This window comes from Neolamprologus multifasciatus, chromosome 20 (genome assembly GCF_963576455.1).
Source record: "Neolamprologus multifasciatus chromosome 20, fNeoMul1.2, whole genome shotgun sequence".
NCBI lineage: Eukaryota > Metazoa > Chordata > Actinopteri > Cichliformes > Cichlidae > Neolamprologus > Neolamprologus multifasciatus.
In genome coordinates this window covers 31804750-31818309 of record NC_140458.1, presented here as the reverse complement: position 1 = coordinate 31818309, position 13560 = coordinate 31804750, and the positions used below count along the sequence as shown (strand labels likewise).

Here is a 13560-nt window from a genome sequence, read left to right as displayed (position 1 = left end):
TCAGGTTTTAAACATTGATCTTTTGCGTTAAAATTATGATTAGAATCAAGATCCTGCACGTTAAGCGTCTGATTAAGGTTTCACTGAAAACATTTTGATATGCCACGGCAGGAAAGGTATGGGTGTTAAATAAGAAAAATAATGTTGATTGAGTTTCCAGATCCTGATCCTTGTGCATCCTGGAAAACTAGAAAACATTCTTTAAAAAAAAAAAAAGAAGACAAAATTCACAATATTTACGTAGCTAATTAAAATAAAACATATTTTCATTACACGCAGTTTTGTATGCTCAGATAATAATGCCATAACTTTATGTTAAGCACATCAACATATGACGAAGCGGAGCCTCTTCTGCTGTTTTTCTTCTGTGCATTAGATTATGTTTTGGAGTTTTCCAATGACGGTTGTCTTGTTCAACCACATAAACACTCCTCACTTCTTCATTCTTTCAATCACCTTCTGGCAGTGCTTATCCACCTGCTGATATCCAGCTGTGTTTCTCCTTCTGTGCAGAAATGTGGGCTTGCAGAGCCCCTAAGACAAGAGGCAAAACAAATCAACAGATTACACATTATGATTGTGCTATATACTAGGGGTGCAACAATACTCGTATCGATATTGAACCATTGATACAGTGCTTTATGTATCGCATATGTTGTATTGTTCGATACGCATATGTATCGAACAATACAACATTTTTTATTTATTTTATCAACTTTCCTTCTGACGATGCTGTCTGTGTTGAGCGCTCAGTGGATCTGCGTTCAACTACTCCGCCTAGGCTGCACTGTCGAGCGCAGATCCACTGAGCGCAGGGCAAGCTAGCAAGACAGAAGCTAAGCTAGTTGCAACATGGCAACTGCCTCAACGCTACCCGAAATTCAACCTCCTCCTCCCTCATTCAGATTAGGAACTATCTTGGTTTTCATGTGAAGTATGACCCTAATGGTAAGCACGTCATGGACAAAAGTAAAACAGTATGTTGGATGTGCCACGCAATGCTCAATTGGTGGGAACTAGTGCGTTAGCGCAGTTAGCTTGTTAATGTGTTGACTCCGTCCAGCCCCACGCACGGCGCAATCCGCGGTAACTCGTTAACGGAGATTTGCCGCGTTATGGTGTTAATGTCTTTTAAACGAGATTAAAGCTACAAACGTTACCCGAGTCATTTAGACAGCCGTTAGCACATGATTCTCCTTATGGGGACCTGATATGTTTAATATGCTGCTGAGAGTATACCCCAGAAGAAGCGTATAGTATAGCTTTTATTTTGGAAAGAGCCATTTCTCTGTAATACACTCTCTTTTCCAAAGATGAGTGATTTCTCAATCAGATAGATTTATTTTATTTTTTTAATTATTTTGTTGTTTCAGCAACATTACATTTAAAAACTGTACTTTTGAGTTAAAATATATATTTATAATTTTAATAAATGACAAATGAAAAGACATAAACATTTTTTTGTATCAAAACAATATAGAACCGTGACACCAAAGTATCGAACCGAACCATGAATTTTGTGTATCGTTGCACCCCTACCATATACAGTGGGGCAAAAAAGTATTTAGTCAGCCACCGATTGTGCAAGTTCCCCCACTTAAAATGATGACAGAGGTCAGTAATTTGCACCAGAGGTACACTTCAACTGTGAGAGACAGAATGTGAAAAAAAAATCCATGAATTCACATGGTAGGATTTGTAAAGAATTTATTCGTAAATCAGGGTGGAAAATAAGTATTTGGTCAATAACAAAAATACAACTCAATACTTTGTAACATAACCTTTGTTGGCAATAACAGAGGTCAAACGTTTACTATAGGTCTTTACCAGGTTTGCACACACAGTAGCTGGTATTTTGGCCCATTCCTCCATGCAGATCTTCTCAAGAGCAGTGATGTTTTGGGGCTGTCGCCGAGCAACACGGACTTTCAACTCCCGCCACAGATTTTCTATGGGGTTGAGGTCTGGAGACTGGCTAGGCCACTCCAGGACTTTCAAATGCTTCTTACGGAGCCACTCCTTTGTTGCCCGGGCGGTGTGTTTTGGATCATTGTCATGTTGGAAGAGCCAGCCTCGTTTCATCTTCAAAGTTCTCACTGATGGAAGGAGGTTTTGGCTCAAAATCTCACGATACTTGGCCCCATTCATTCTGTCCTTAACACGGATCAGTCGTCCTGTCCCCTTGGCAGAAAAACAGCCCCATAGCATGATGTTTCCACCCCCATGCTTCACAGTAGGTATGGTGTTCTTGGGATGCAACTCAGTATTCTTCTTCCTCCAAACACGACGAGTTGAGTTTATACCAAAAAGTTCTACTTTGGTTTCATCTGACCACATGACATTCTCCCAATCCTCTGCTGTATCATCCATGTGCTCTCTGGCAAACTTCAGACGGGCCTGGACATGCACTGGCTTCAGCAGCGGAACACGTCTGGCACTGCGGGATTTGATTCCCTGCCGTTGTAGTGTGTTACTGATGGTGACCTTTGTTACTTTGGTCCCAGCTCTCTGCAGGTCATTCACCAGGTCCCCCCGTGTGGTTCTGGGATCTTTGCTCACCGTTCTCATGATCATTTTGACCCCACGGGATGAGATCTTGCGTGGAGCCCCAGATCGAGGGAGATTATCAGTGGTCTTGTATGTCTTCCATTTTCTGATGATTGCTCCCACAGTTGATTTTTTCACACCAAGCTGCTTGCCTATTGTAGATTCACTCTTCCCAGTGTGGTGCAGGTCTACAATTCTTTTCCTGGTGCCCTTCGAAAGCTCTTTGGTCTTGGCCATGGCGGAGTTTGGAGTCTGACTGGTTGAGGCTGTGGACAGGTGTCTTTTATACAGATGATGAGGTCAAACAGGTGCCATTCATACAGGTAACAAGTGGGGGACAGAAAAGCTTCTTACAGAAGACGTTACAGGTCTGTGAGAGCCAGGGATTTTCCTTGTTTGAGGTGACCAAATACTTATTTTCCACCCTGATTTACGAATAAATTCTTTACAAATCCTACCATGTGAATTCATGGATTTTTTTTTCACATTCTGTCTCTCACAGTTGAAGTGTACCTCTGGTGCAAATTACTGACCTCTGTCATCATTTTAAGTGGGGGAACTTGCACAATCGGTGGCTGACTAAATACTTTTTTGCCCCACTGTACATGTCCACAGAATGGTACTAAAACCTGAATGGTACCAGGATATCCCCACATGTATTTATGGAGGCCTTGTCTGAATCATAAATATCAAGTCAAAATGTTCTGCTTGCATGACCCCAGTCATATTCAAAATGTTATAATAAGAATATTATCAAAATATTTGTCAAACCGCCTTTCCATACGTTTTCTTAACCGCACATCAGGTTTGCAAGGAGGCTGTCGTAGAACATGAGGGAGGGGGGACACTGCATGCAGTTTTACTAACTGATTGTTATAACTGAACAGAGCAATGCTTGGAAAGTCGATGCTACATCCTAACGCTAGAGGCGTATAAAAGGAAACACCTGGCCACCCAGTCTGCCTTTACAAACACTGTTGAAAGAATGGGTCGTTCTGAAAAGCTGAATTTCAGCATGACGCTCTGACATGATGTCACCACCGAAAGGAGTCAGTATGTGAAATTTCTTCTCTTGGAGATCTTCCACACGTAGCTTTAAGCACTATTATTGCAACGTGTTTCGGAACCAAGAGGAGCTCGGCTGCAAAGTTAGAGTGGAGACCTGAAGCTCATGGTGTGTAAACGTCTCCAACACTCTGCTGACTTAGTAACTACAGAGCTTTAAATGTGCTCTGGCATTAACACACAGCACTGTGTTTCAGTAGTGCTATGCAATACTGCAAAGTTTAAGTAAATATAGAGCTAGTATTGCCATTACCAATTTATTGATGGGTATTGTTTAGGTTTTATCCGATACCAGTGCCAAACTGGTACTTTTGAAACGATGCTGGTGCTCGAACAGGTGCTTAAAGAATGGAGAACACAAACTTTGTCCAAAAACCTCTTATGTTTTTATTTTTAGCAGTCTCTTTTTTTCTGCAAAAATGATAACCAAGTTAGCCTTTTCTGTTGATACAACATACCTCCTTTGGTTGGAAGCAGTGCTTAAACAATGGAAAACACAAACTTTGTCTTAAAACCTCTCATGTTTAGCTGTTTTTTTGTAAAAAGATAACAATGTTAGCCTTTTCTGCAGCTATAGGGCATATATGGTATCACTCTATCAAATAAGAAGACAGCCGCATGTAACTACGACTAGGGCTGCTCAATTAATCGAATTTTAATCACGATTACGATCTGGGCTTTCAACGATCATTAAAAATGACTGAGCCGATTATTAGCCCCTCCCTCGTGCTTTGCTCTCGCGCTGCTCCGTGTGGCAAATCGAGCGCACCTCTCTGCATTTCGAACACGTGTCACAACAATTAAGAGCAGCGGTCCCCAACCTTTTTTGCGCCACGGACCGGTTTATGCCCGACAATATTTTCATGGACCGGCCTTTAAGGTGTCACAGATAAATACAACAAAATAAAACTAGTACCGGTACTGAAAAAAAGAAAATTTATTCATAACACACGTGAAAATGATAAAAACAATAACAAAATAACGCTGAAAACCGATAAAAACCCTGAAAACTATACATTTCACACCTGAGCCTCAACTCTCGCGGCCCGGTACCAAACGACTCACGGACCGGTACCGGTCCGAGGCCCGGGGGTTGGGGACCGCTGATTAAGAGGACCCGAGGGAAGCTCAGAAAGCTAAGCAGAAGTTATTTGGAGAGGAGAGTGACTGCCGTTGGTTGAAAAGAGAGGTAAAAAAAAACTTCAGTGGTGTGGAAACATTATGGGTTCCCGGAGTCAGACGTGGATCAAGTAGACACAGTGTGTAAACTTTGCTACAGCGTCGTAGCTGCACCACAGAGCAACACTGCAAAGTTCACTAAACATAGATGTTTACATTTTTCATTTATTTTTTATATTGCAAACATTTGCACTGTTATCAGTATTTGCACACTATTTTATATTATTGTTTGACAATCTTTAAAGTCATTATTCAATACATTGTTATTGTTAAATAAATATCATCAAATAATCAAGATCTCAATTTCAGTGAAAATAATGTGATTATCATTTTTGCCATAATCGAGCAGCCCTAATGGTGTTTGCTAGTTCACCTAACATGCATTAATTTAATAAGGTGGTTAGCCTACTCAACGTAAATTACACATGAACAACATTAAGCTACTCATGCAGAGAAGAACGGCTGCTGCTGCTACACTGGCAGGGCTAGGGGCCAGGACTCTTCTCTTCGGGTTTTTGGGGGATGTTGCAAACTCCGGGTCTGATAACAGGCACCACACCCGCAGTAGATGTGCTCGGTGTGAGGTCTTGCAGCAAGCTATCAAATACGGTGCATTTCTCGGCTTTTAAAAAAACGCTATGCGTTCATCAGATTTGAGGTGTTACCTCCTTTGCACAGTATCACCTTAAAGCACTTGTTGCAGCTGCTGAGTTTGCACCTTTTGCTGTGAAGTACAGCAAGACTTTCAACCGCTTCGCCTTGGACATTTTTAATATGTAGCTCTGCTCTAAAAGAACGTACGTACCTGGGCCCGCCTACTATCCTTGGAAAGGTAAAATTATTGGCTAAAATCTAAAGAAAAAAAAAGCACCAAAATGTGCGCTGCTTTTCGGTCTGGTTACTACCGTTTATGTTAGAACCAGTGTCATAATGGCACCGGATACCGGTACCCATCCCTGTATAGGGGTAGGAGTATGTCATGATTTGAGATGAATCATCATTAATCTGCACTAAATCACTGTGATTTCACTGTGTACGAAACAAACCTTTTGCTCTTCCTGCATTTTGACATTATTTATTTATTTATTGGCGACCTGTAATGTAAATGTGTCCATCTCTAAAGCACTTTGGATCCAGTTCTGTTGTTTAAATGTTCTATAAGCTGTAAATGAAACAGACATGACAGTCAAATCAAAAACCTTCCAACGTTTTTCATAGTTTTTCCAAAAAAACAAAACAAAAAAATCCCCAAACAATTATTAATGAAGCACAATTCAGTGTTCTACATACTGAACTTGGAGGATAGAAACAAAGTATCGATCCTATCGGGCTAATATCAATCAGATACTAATACCAGCGTTGGTATCGACCCGCCCGCCACTATTTTTCTGTTACACTTGAATATTTCTACTTTTTTAATATGTTGGATCTCTTGATCTTCACTTTAACTGATGCATTTTTACGCTGATGCCCTTCAGTATAAATATAACATTTCTTTGGATACGATGAGCTTTTTCATTCATTCAAGTGCACGAGTACAAAATGAGAGAACCCCCCTTGTGTTATTATCACTGGTTGTGCGGGGAATGCCTCACGTGTTGCAGTGACAGCTGTCCTTGTTGTTGGCACTGATGGTTGCCAGCTGGGAACCCCCCTCCATCGGGGCCCCCTGTTCCACTCTCGGTCTTCCGCTCCCTTCCTCCCTCCTCGTTTGGTATTCCGAGCTCGGCGTCTGCAGCATTGCAATTTCACTCTTGTTTATTATGGCGCAGACATACGAGGAGAGATGAATTCCGTATCCCGCATGCGGCGGTGTCTGCCTGCCTCTTAGTGCGTGCGCGTGTGTGAGGTCGCAGCACATGCTCAGTAGTGTGTGTAGAGGAGCGAGCCGAGCTTGCGACGCCGTACGTGCTGGCTGAGGTCACAGCACAAGCTCAGTGAATACCTCTCCGGGAGCGAATGCGTGGTTCTCCATTTTGAGCACCTAGGAATAGGTGTGAGAGGGGAATTAATTTCAACCAGCGTTACACACACAGTGTCAGCACCCCCACCTTAGGGCTCGATGTCAGAAATGGACGATTTGTTCAGTCCCCGGAGGTAGGTTTGCGATCACATTGTCGCGCTTTCCCCGTGCCATTTATCGGTTGCGAGTGCGCGAGTGTTTGGCTCGTCTTATTTTCACGGAGTCGCATTCCAGCTGTCTGACAGGACTGTGTGATGTGTGTGAGAGCCGTCCGCGCCGCTGTCATTGTGTTAACCGGCTGTGTTTGTGTGTCGGTGGCGGGGGAGAAAAAAACCGAGCGTCGGGAGCCCGAACGCTTCTGGACGCGCAGGCTGTCACCGCAGCCTCGCATGCCGTTACGCGTCTGGAGTCGCTCCGCACCTTTTTGTGCATGCGCTCCATTCAAGCTTCCGATAAACGCACATTGTCGGGGGTGTTCATCCGCAAGTGTGGGGCTGGTGAACGTGCTGTGGTTATATTGTGTGCGTTAAGACCAGCAGAGGCTTCCCTGGCTCCATTTTGCATCTCCTGTTTACAACCGGGATGATGACATGGCGTATGAAGCGATGCCGGGGAGGGGGTGCAGGCAAAGCTCAGACGGCTCTGCTGCCAGCTGCGATTTACACAAACCTACCGATCACCATACCAACAACACCAACTTGAATCTGCTGCTCCTTCTTCTGTTTTTTTCTGCCGCGCTACAATTATGTCAGTGTGCCACAGTCTAGCGCAGCGATTGGCTGGAATTGATGGCGGAGGGGGCGGGGCTATCCTTGATTGCACACAAAGTTGCCCAGACTGTCACGTTGTTGTTTTGGGTTTTGATAAGTAAGCCTGTAATTACTTGACAAGATTGTGTGCTAATGCTGAGTTAGAGCTGAACTTGTTGTAACAAGTGGCCATGTTTTCATAGTGTTTACTGTGCTAGGCAACAGGCTTTGAGCTGCTTAATGGGGGTGGGGGGTCATTATTAGTGGGGGCAGTGTTTTATGAATACTCTGAGCACAGCTGCCCAGATAGTGCTTCATCCATCCATCCATCCATGCCTTCCTTTGTTTGCTATGAATAATTGTATTAGGATTTCTCAATAAGTATAAAAATCAGCTGCTGGATGCATGATTAAGGAATGCTTGATATATATGCATATATTTTTTATCACAGGCATCAGTGCTTGTGTTGCAGGCTTGCTTTTGTTTAAGAGTACCTGCAGTCTTTATGGAAACTCCTCCGAGCCTCCTGCTGCGATCTGTATTCTGCCTCCTCTCTCAGGACCTGCGCAGCATTAAAGCACGGCTGTCTTCAGACACACTGTTCTCATTCTGGAGCACAGGTCCTCATTTGTCATCCTTACTGCCTCCTGCCAAATGTGCTGTGGACCTGGCCCGACTGCACATTGTCAGAAACGCGTTTTGTGAGAACTTTTTTCACTGTGTGCAGGAACACACTCTGTAAATGAAATCATTTTTTTTTCCTCTTCTTCTTTTTTCCTCCCTTTGTCATGCAGGCATTTAGATGTGCAGATGTGGATGGTATATCTGTTCTGCTCTAATAAATCAAAAGGAATGGTTATTGTTTGTTCATTGTTCGCCACTCACAACTGTTTGGGAAGTTTCAGACATATAATGGTGTCTGAAACCCGGCTTTAAGTGGGATTATGAAATTGTTACGAAACCTTTATAGTCTTATCTGGAGTGCTGATGACGCAGAGAACCACCGTATTTCATCTTTATCAGCACTATTCATCACTGTAGCTGCCAGTTTCTGAGTGCTTTATATTTAGTTTGTCTTATTCGCTGAGAGCGTTGGTAATAAAACCAAGTGAAGTATTTCGACATGTTTCGGAGCGGCGGGCGGTGTTTTGGCAGCTGAGGTTCGGGTTTTTGGAGTGTGCTGGTGTGGAGGTTTTTGCCAGCGCTTCTGGCAGATCATAACATCTATGGACGGATGTGGATTAAACCTTTAATCGGACTCTCCTGTCTGAGGGGATCTTTTTAAGAAGGGGAAACGGGCTAAAGCTGAGCCCGTCGCAGGGTTCGCGTGGTTTGAGGACTGTAAAGAGGACGGGAGGATTGCGGCCTCTCGAGTTTCCTCTGGTGATGGAGTGCGAGCTTCTCTCGGTGCAAATCACGCTGACAGATTCTGGGCTGCTCTGCGCTCGCTTGTATGAAAATCGGCGCTGTTGCCTAGGCGACCGAGGGGAAAAGGCTTTTCAAAAGGAACATCTTGTCATTTTCTTTAATCCACTGCAGCTGGAGATTCGGTACACTATTATTAAATTGCAGTTGCTATGGCTACCAACATTTGCACCAGCAGCCGTTTTCACCCTGCATATCCAGAGCCAGTTTCCCCCTCCACCTCCGCTCCCCCCCTTCTCCTTTTTTGGGATTCTGTTTTATTGCTGCATGCACGTTATCATGCCTGCAAATGTGCACTGCTCGGCTCGCTGTGCAGGAGCAGGCGAGCAGGAACCAAATCTGTAAACACTTTGTACTTTTTCCCCGTAAAGACTTCCACATTTGAAAATAAACGAATAAATACAGACCATCCCCACTTGGTCTCTGTTGGATCTAGTCTTGGTCACGAGTGGTTAGATTTTTATTATCGTCAGTTTGTGATTTTTGCCGTTTGAGCAGTTGTTTAGTTAATTAAACAGGATTTGCAGAGCTGACAGATTTCTCACAGCCGGCTTTTGAAATGGTGACGTGTAAATATTTTGTTTCAATCTGCTCTCTTTGTTTCTTCTCAGGCGACTAAACAGCACACAGGGGGAAATCCGAGTGGGACCCAGTCACCAAGTAAGTCGTTGCTCAGCACACGCATTAATGTTCAAACCGCGGGGCCTTCACCTGAATAAGAGACTAATAATTGCATTATTTGATCTCTGGGTGGGAATTATGTTTTTAGTTTTGAGATTTTAGGGGTTTTTTTGTTCATCTGTTTATTTTATGTGAACATACACACTCTCAGATTGAGCGCCTGATATCTGGCTCAGTCGTTGCAGCGATTATCATATTTCTGTTCACCGACTTTGTGGCTAGATTCACAAAAGTCTTGTGTTCAGTACTGCGTCACAGACGTAAGTAGTGGTTTCCACCAAAAACTCTGAGTTACAGTTGTTGCAATAAATACAGCACAGGCAGCAAATGTAACCAAGCTTTGAGAATTTACTGTTTAATTACTTCAGGAGATCCGGATTTTAGAGAGCACCGGTGTAACAGTTTGTACCCTTGTTTTGCAGAATCATTGTGATTTATGCATGTGTATTATTTGACAGATTAAAGCTGTATTTTACTGTGTAGTCATTAATGAGCGGCCTGCACTTAGTAGGACTCACAGCACCAGTTATTGTTAATTTTACAAATACACTAAAATATTTTTTTCTTGACGCAAACATCACACGGTTATAAATCTTTCCATGTTGCCTGGGAACATCGGAATGAAATTACTGATTGGATTAAGTTTGCATGCTTGTTCACAGTAATGTTTGCGCCTGCTGGTTTTAGTTGTGCTGAAACTCTACAAAGTTGCGTGTGTGTTACCCTCCGCTTAATGTCAGGTATCTTTACATAATCCCATCTTAAACGAACACCTTCAGAGTATTTATAATTCGGTGTCATATATACTGTGTATTAAACTATTGTGACAGTAGCTTCCTGCCGTCCCACCACTCAGGAACACACAGTGAAAAGTTGATGACAGGCGGCTGAAAGAGGATATTTTCTTCAAGCCTGTGTGCTATTTGTAGTGTGACACCATCTGTCTCTCTCCTCCTCCGTGGACCTAATTAGGCCAAGCTCCCGGAGCTGCAGCCTTTCCCCTCCCCTGGTGGCCAGGCCGTAACCGAGAATGAGGAGCTGGTCTGGATGCCAGGGGTCAATGACTGTGACCTTCTCATGTACCTCAGAGCTGCAAGGTGAGCCCAGAGACACACAGGGCCTCAGACTTGGCAGTTATGCAAGGTCTAAAGCTGTTGGAGGTTTCTCACACACACAAAAAAAGGGGGGAAAAGTGATTTTTAAATTGACTCCTGACCTACAAATATGAATAAAATACTCTTTGTCAGTGAAAGTAAATGCCATGATCATGTCTCTCTGTCCAGGATCAATTCCAGGATGGGAATTGCTGAAGTTGGTATTTTATTGATTTTTATTAGTGTTGCCCTCTGATCACACTCGGTATCTTGGGATGCAATCGGTCATCAGAGCTCGATGGGATGTTGTTCCAGTTGCAGTGATGTGTGTTGACAGGTTTCTGTGTCAGAGGCCACAGTGTAATTAATCACTGCGTGCCACCATGCCAGACAGCGTTGCACAAATTCCACTGAAGTTTATGTTTAGCCTTACCTCAATTACACTCAGGTCCATAATATTTTGGCCAGTGAGGTAATGATCGTAATTGCTGCCGTGAGCACAGGTGTTGTCATAAAAATCGGTACATAACAGAACAAACTTTGATAACAACACCAGTGTTTACCTTTTTGCGTGATTCAAGAATTTCAACAACAATATTTTGTTAATGATTTATAAACTATGATGTGCGAGTAAAATTTTCCAAAGCTGTTCATGTTTTCTACAAATGAGGTGCAGCGCGCCCACGAGCACGCCGCAGGTGCCAGCAGTAACTTTTGTGAGTTACGATTTATTTACGGTTTCTGTGTTTTAATACATTTGCTTATATTGGCAGATAGATTGTAGTAGTATAACATAAAGAAATGACCCGTTTTGCAGGTATCTGTGTAATTGTACCTACATCATAGTCAATATGTATTTTTTTTTTCCGGCCACTTAGAATATCTTTAGAGAACTTTGATGTTATATTTGTGCACATTTCTGAGGTCTTCTTGGCCTGATCAGTCTTGAAAAAGACATTTTTTAAATGTCATTGATACTTTTTACTTGGATAAATAAAAGGAAATATATAGAAAAGTCATTTTGCCACAAACTGTAGCTTCGCCTTACTGTTCTTTCTGACTCAATGTGACTTTTTTATTATTCATGAGTGATGTGTTTGACAGATTACACTCCAACAAGTCATTTATTTAGTTTAAATTCCCAAAATCATTTGTTGGCAAATACCAGAAATCAGTTTTTTGCAGGCGATTGCTTTTTGGCACGATACCGGCAGCGTGCCACCCACAGCAGGTTACACAAATGAAGAGGTGCACGCCAAGCTGAAACTACAGCAAAATGCATCTCACTTCAGCAGCACTGATTTATTCAATAGATCTACTGTTTAACCCTCCTTTTTTTCTTTTTTTTAATATCTTTATTATTCCCTAACAAATGAGGCAGACATAATATCTGAATTCAATTCAAAGTGTTGAAATTGTGTTTTGTAGCCTTTCACTATCATTTTAATTTTGAAGCCCAGTGAGATATAAGTGAAAGTGAGTGAAGTCATCATTAGGGTTGGGGGGGGGGGGGGGGAACTATCAAAGAGAGATCAAAAACTTCAGGAGTGACCAAAACAAAAAACTAGTTCATTTATTTAAAAAAACAATGAAAGCACTGATCAGTAGGGGTGGGGGAAAAATCGATTCTGTGTAGTATGGTGATATTTTGTTTGCTAATAATGTATCGATACAGGGACAGCAAAAATCGATATTTTGTTACAAAAAAGGTTTTTGTGCTCTGACTTCAGAGCATGTTGATCCTTTTTCTGAGCAAGAATCCTGACATTCCTTCACTGTCCAAATGTGTTTAACTTGTTTTTGGCAGCAATAAACATGACAGTTTACTTATTTTAATTTAAGACGTGTTTTATTTTAATTAAGTTTAAAACTTTTTTATTTAATGTAAAATTATATTTTGTTTTAATTTACTTTCAAATTCTTCAGTTGCTGAAGGGGCTGCATAGTTTTCATAAACTGCATAGTTCAGAATAGCTATAATTGTACCAGATGGTTGATTCAGTTAAGTTGGACTAGACTGTAATACAAACCGTTCAAGTTTGTCAACAATAAAACTGAAATGAGAGAAAGACTGAGTGTGAGACTTTGATATTAGATAAAATTAATATTGATAAAGTTTACCTTTATGTACAGAATCTGAATATCGCAAAATATTTTAAAAAATTGCAATAATATCGTATCGTGCGTTAAGTATTGTGATAATATCGTATCGTGGGATGTATGGTGATTCCCACCTCTACTGATCAGCAACACCAAAGCCCTGAAAGACCACAGAAGACAACTAAACTGCATGATGATTAAATTATTTCCATGGTTACAAAAAACAACTTTGTAAGATGTAACCAAGTCAAGAGCTCAAGTAGGTTGGCTTATCGTCAGTCTACAGTCTAGAGACGTCTTCGTGAATGGACATAGAGTTTAGAATAAGGTGCAAACCACCAGTTACACTCAAGAACAGGGAAATCACATTAGACAAGCTGTTTTATTTAATACTGGGTTAGTTTGTCCAGTTAAATTTTATACATGGCCCCCTATTATGAATAGGCGACTTTATGAAAATGGTCACAATTCTTGAAGGGTTAATGAAATATTTTTGTTAAACTGCTTGAATTAAAGCTGAAAGTCTGCACTTGAATCACATGTTTGTTTGACTCTAAAACTTAATCATATAATTGCAGATATGCACATAAATGGACTGCGCGATCATGTTTGTTCAGTCAGGTGACCTCTGTGTCTCAATATTGAGGTAGTGTGCAGGCTGTTTATTCAACATTATGACATTATGTGGGTAGCCACGTTTGAATGGCAGGAACGGTTTCCAGGTGTCCTCTGCTTATGTTTGTGTGGGAATGATTTA

General features: G+C 41.9%; 1 protein-coding gene across 11 annotated transcripts in view; it reads left to right on the top strand.

Moving 5' to 3' along the window:
* Positions 1 to 13560, top strand: part of rerea (arginine-glutamic acid dipeptide (RE) repeats a) — a 130378-nt gene that overhangs the window by 91833 nt on the left and 24985 nt on the right. For 8 of the 11 annotated variants that reach the window (XM_085145033.1, XM_085145029.1, XM_085145024.1 and 5 more), the window contains 2 exons: positions 9540 to 9588; positions 10582 to 10706. In XM_085145033.1, the coding sequence (XP_085001159.1) occupies positions 9540 to 9588; positions 10582 to 10706 (174 nt within the window). Of the gene's footprint in view, positions 1 to 672; positions 949 to 5642; positions 6889 to 9539; positions 9589 to 10581; positions 10707 to 13560 lie in introns of those variants that run through there. The other 3 variants (XM_085145036.1, XM_085145034.1, XM_085145035.1) reach the window with 2 other exon arrangements.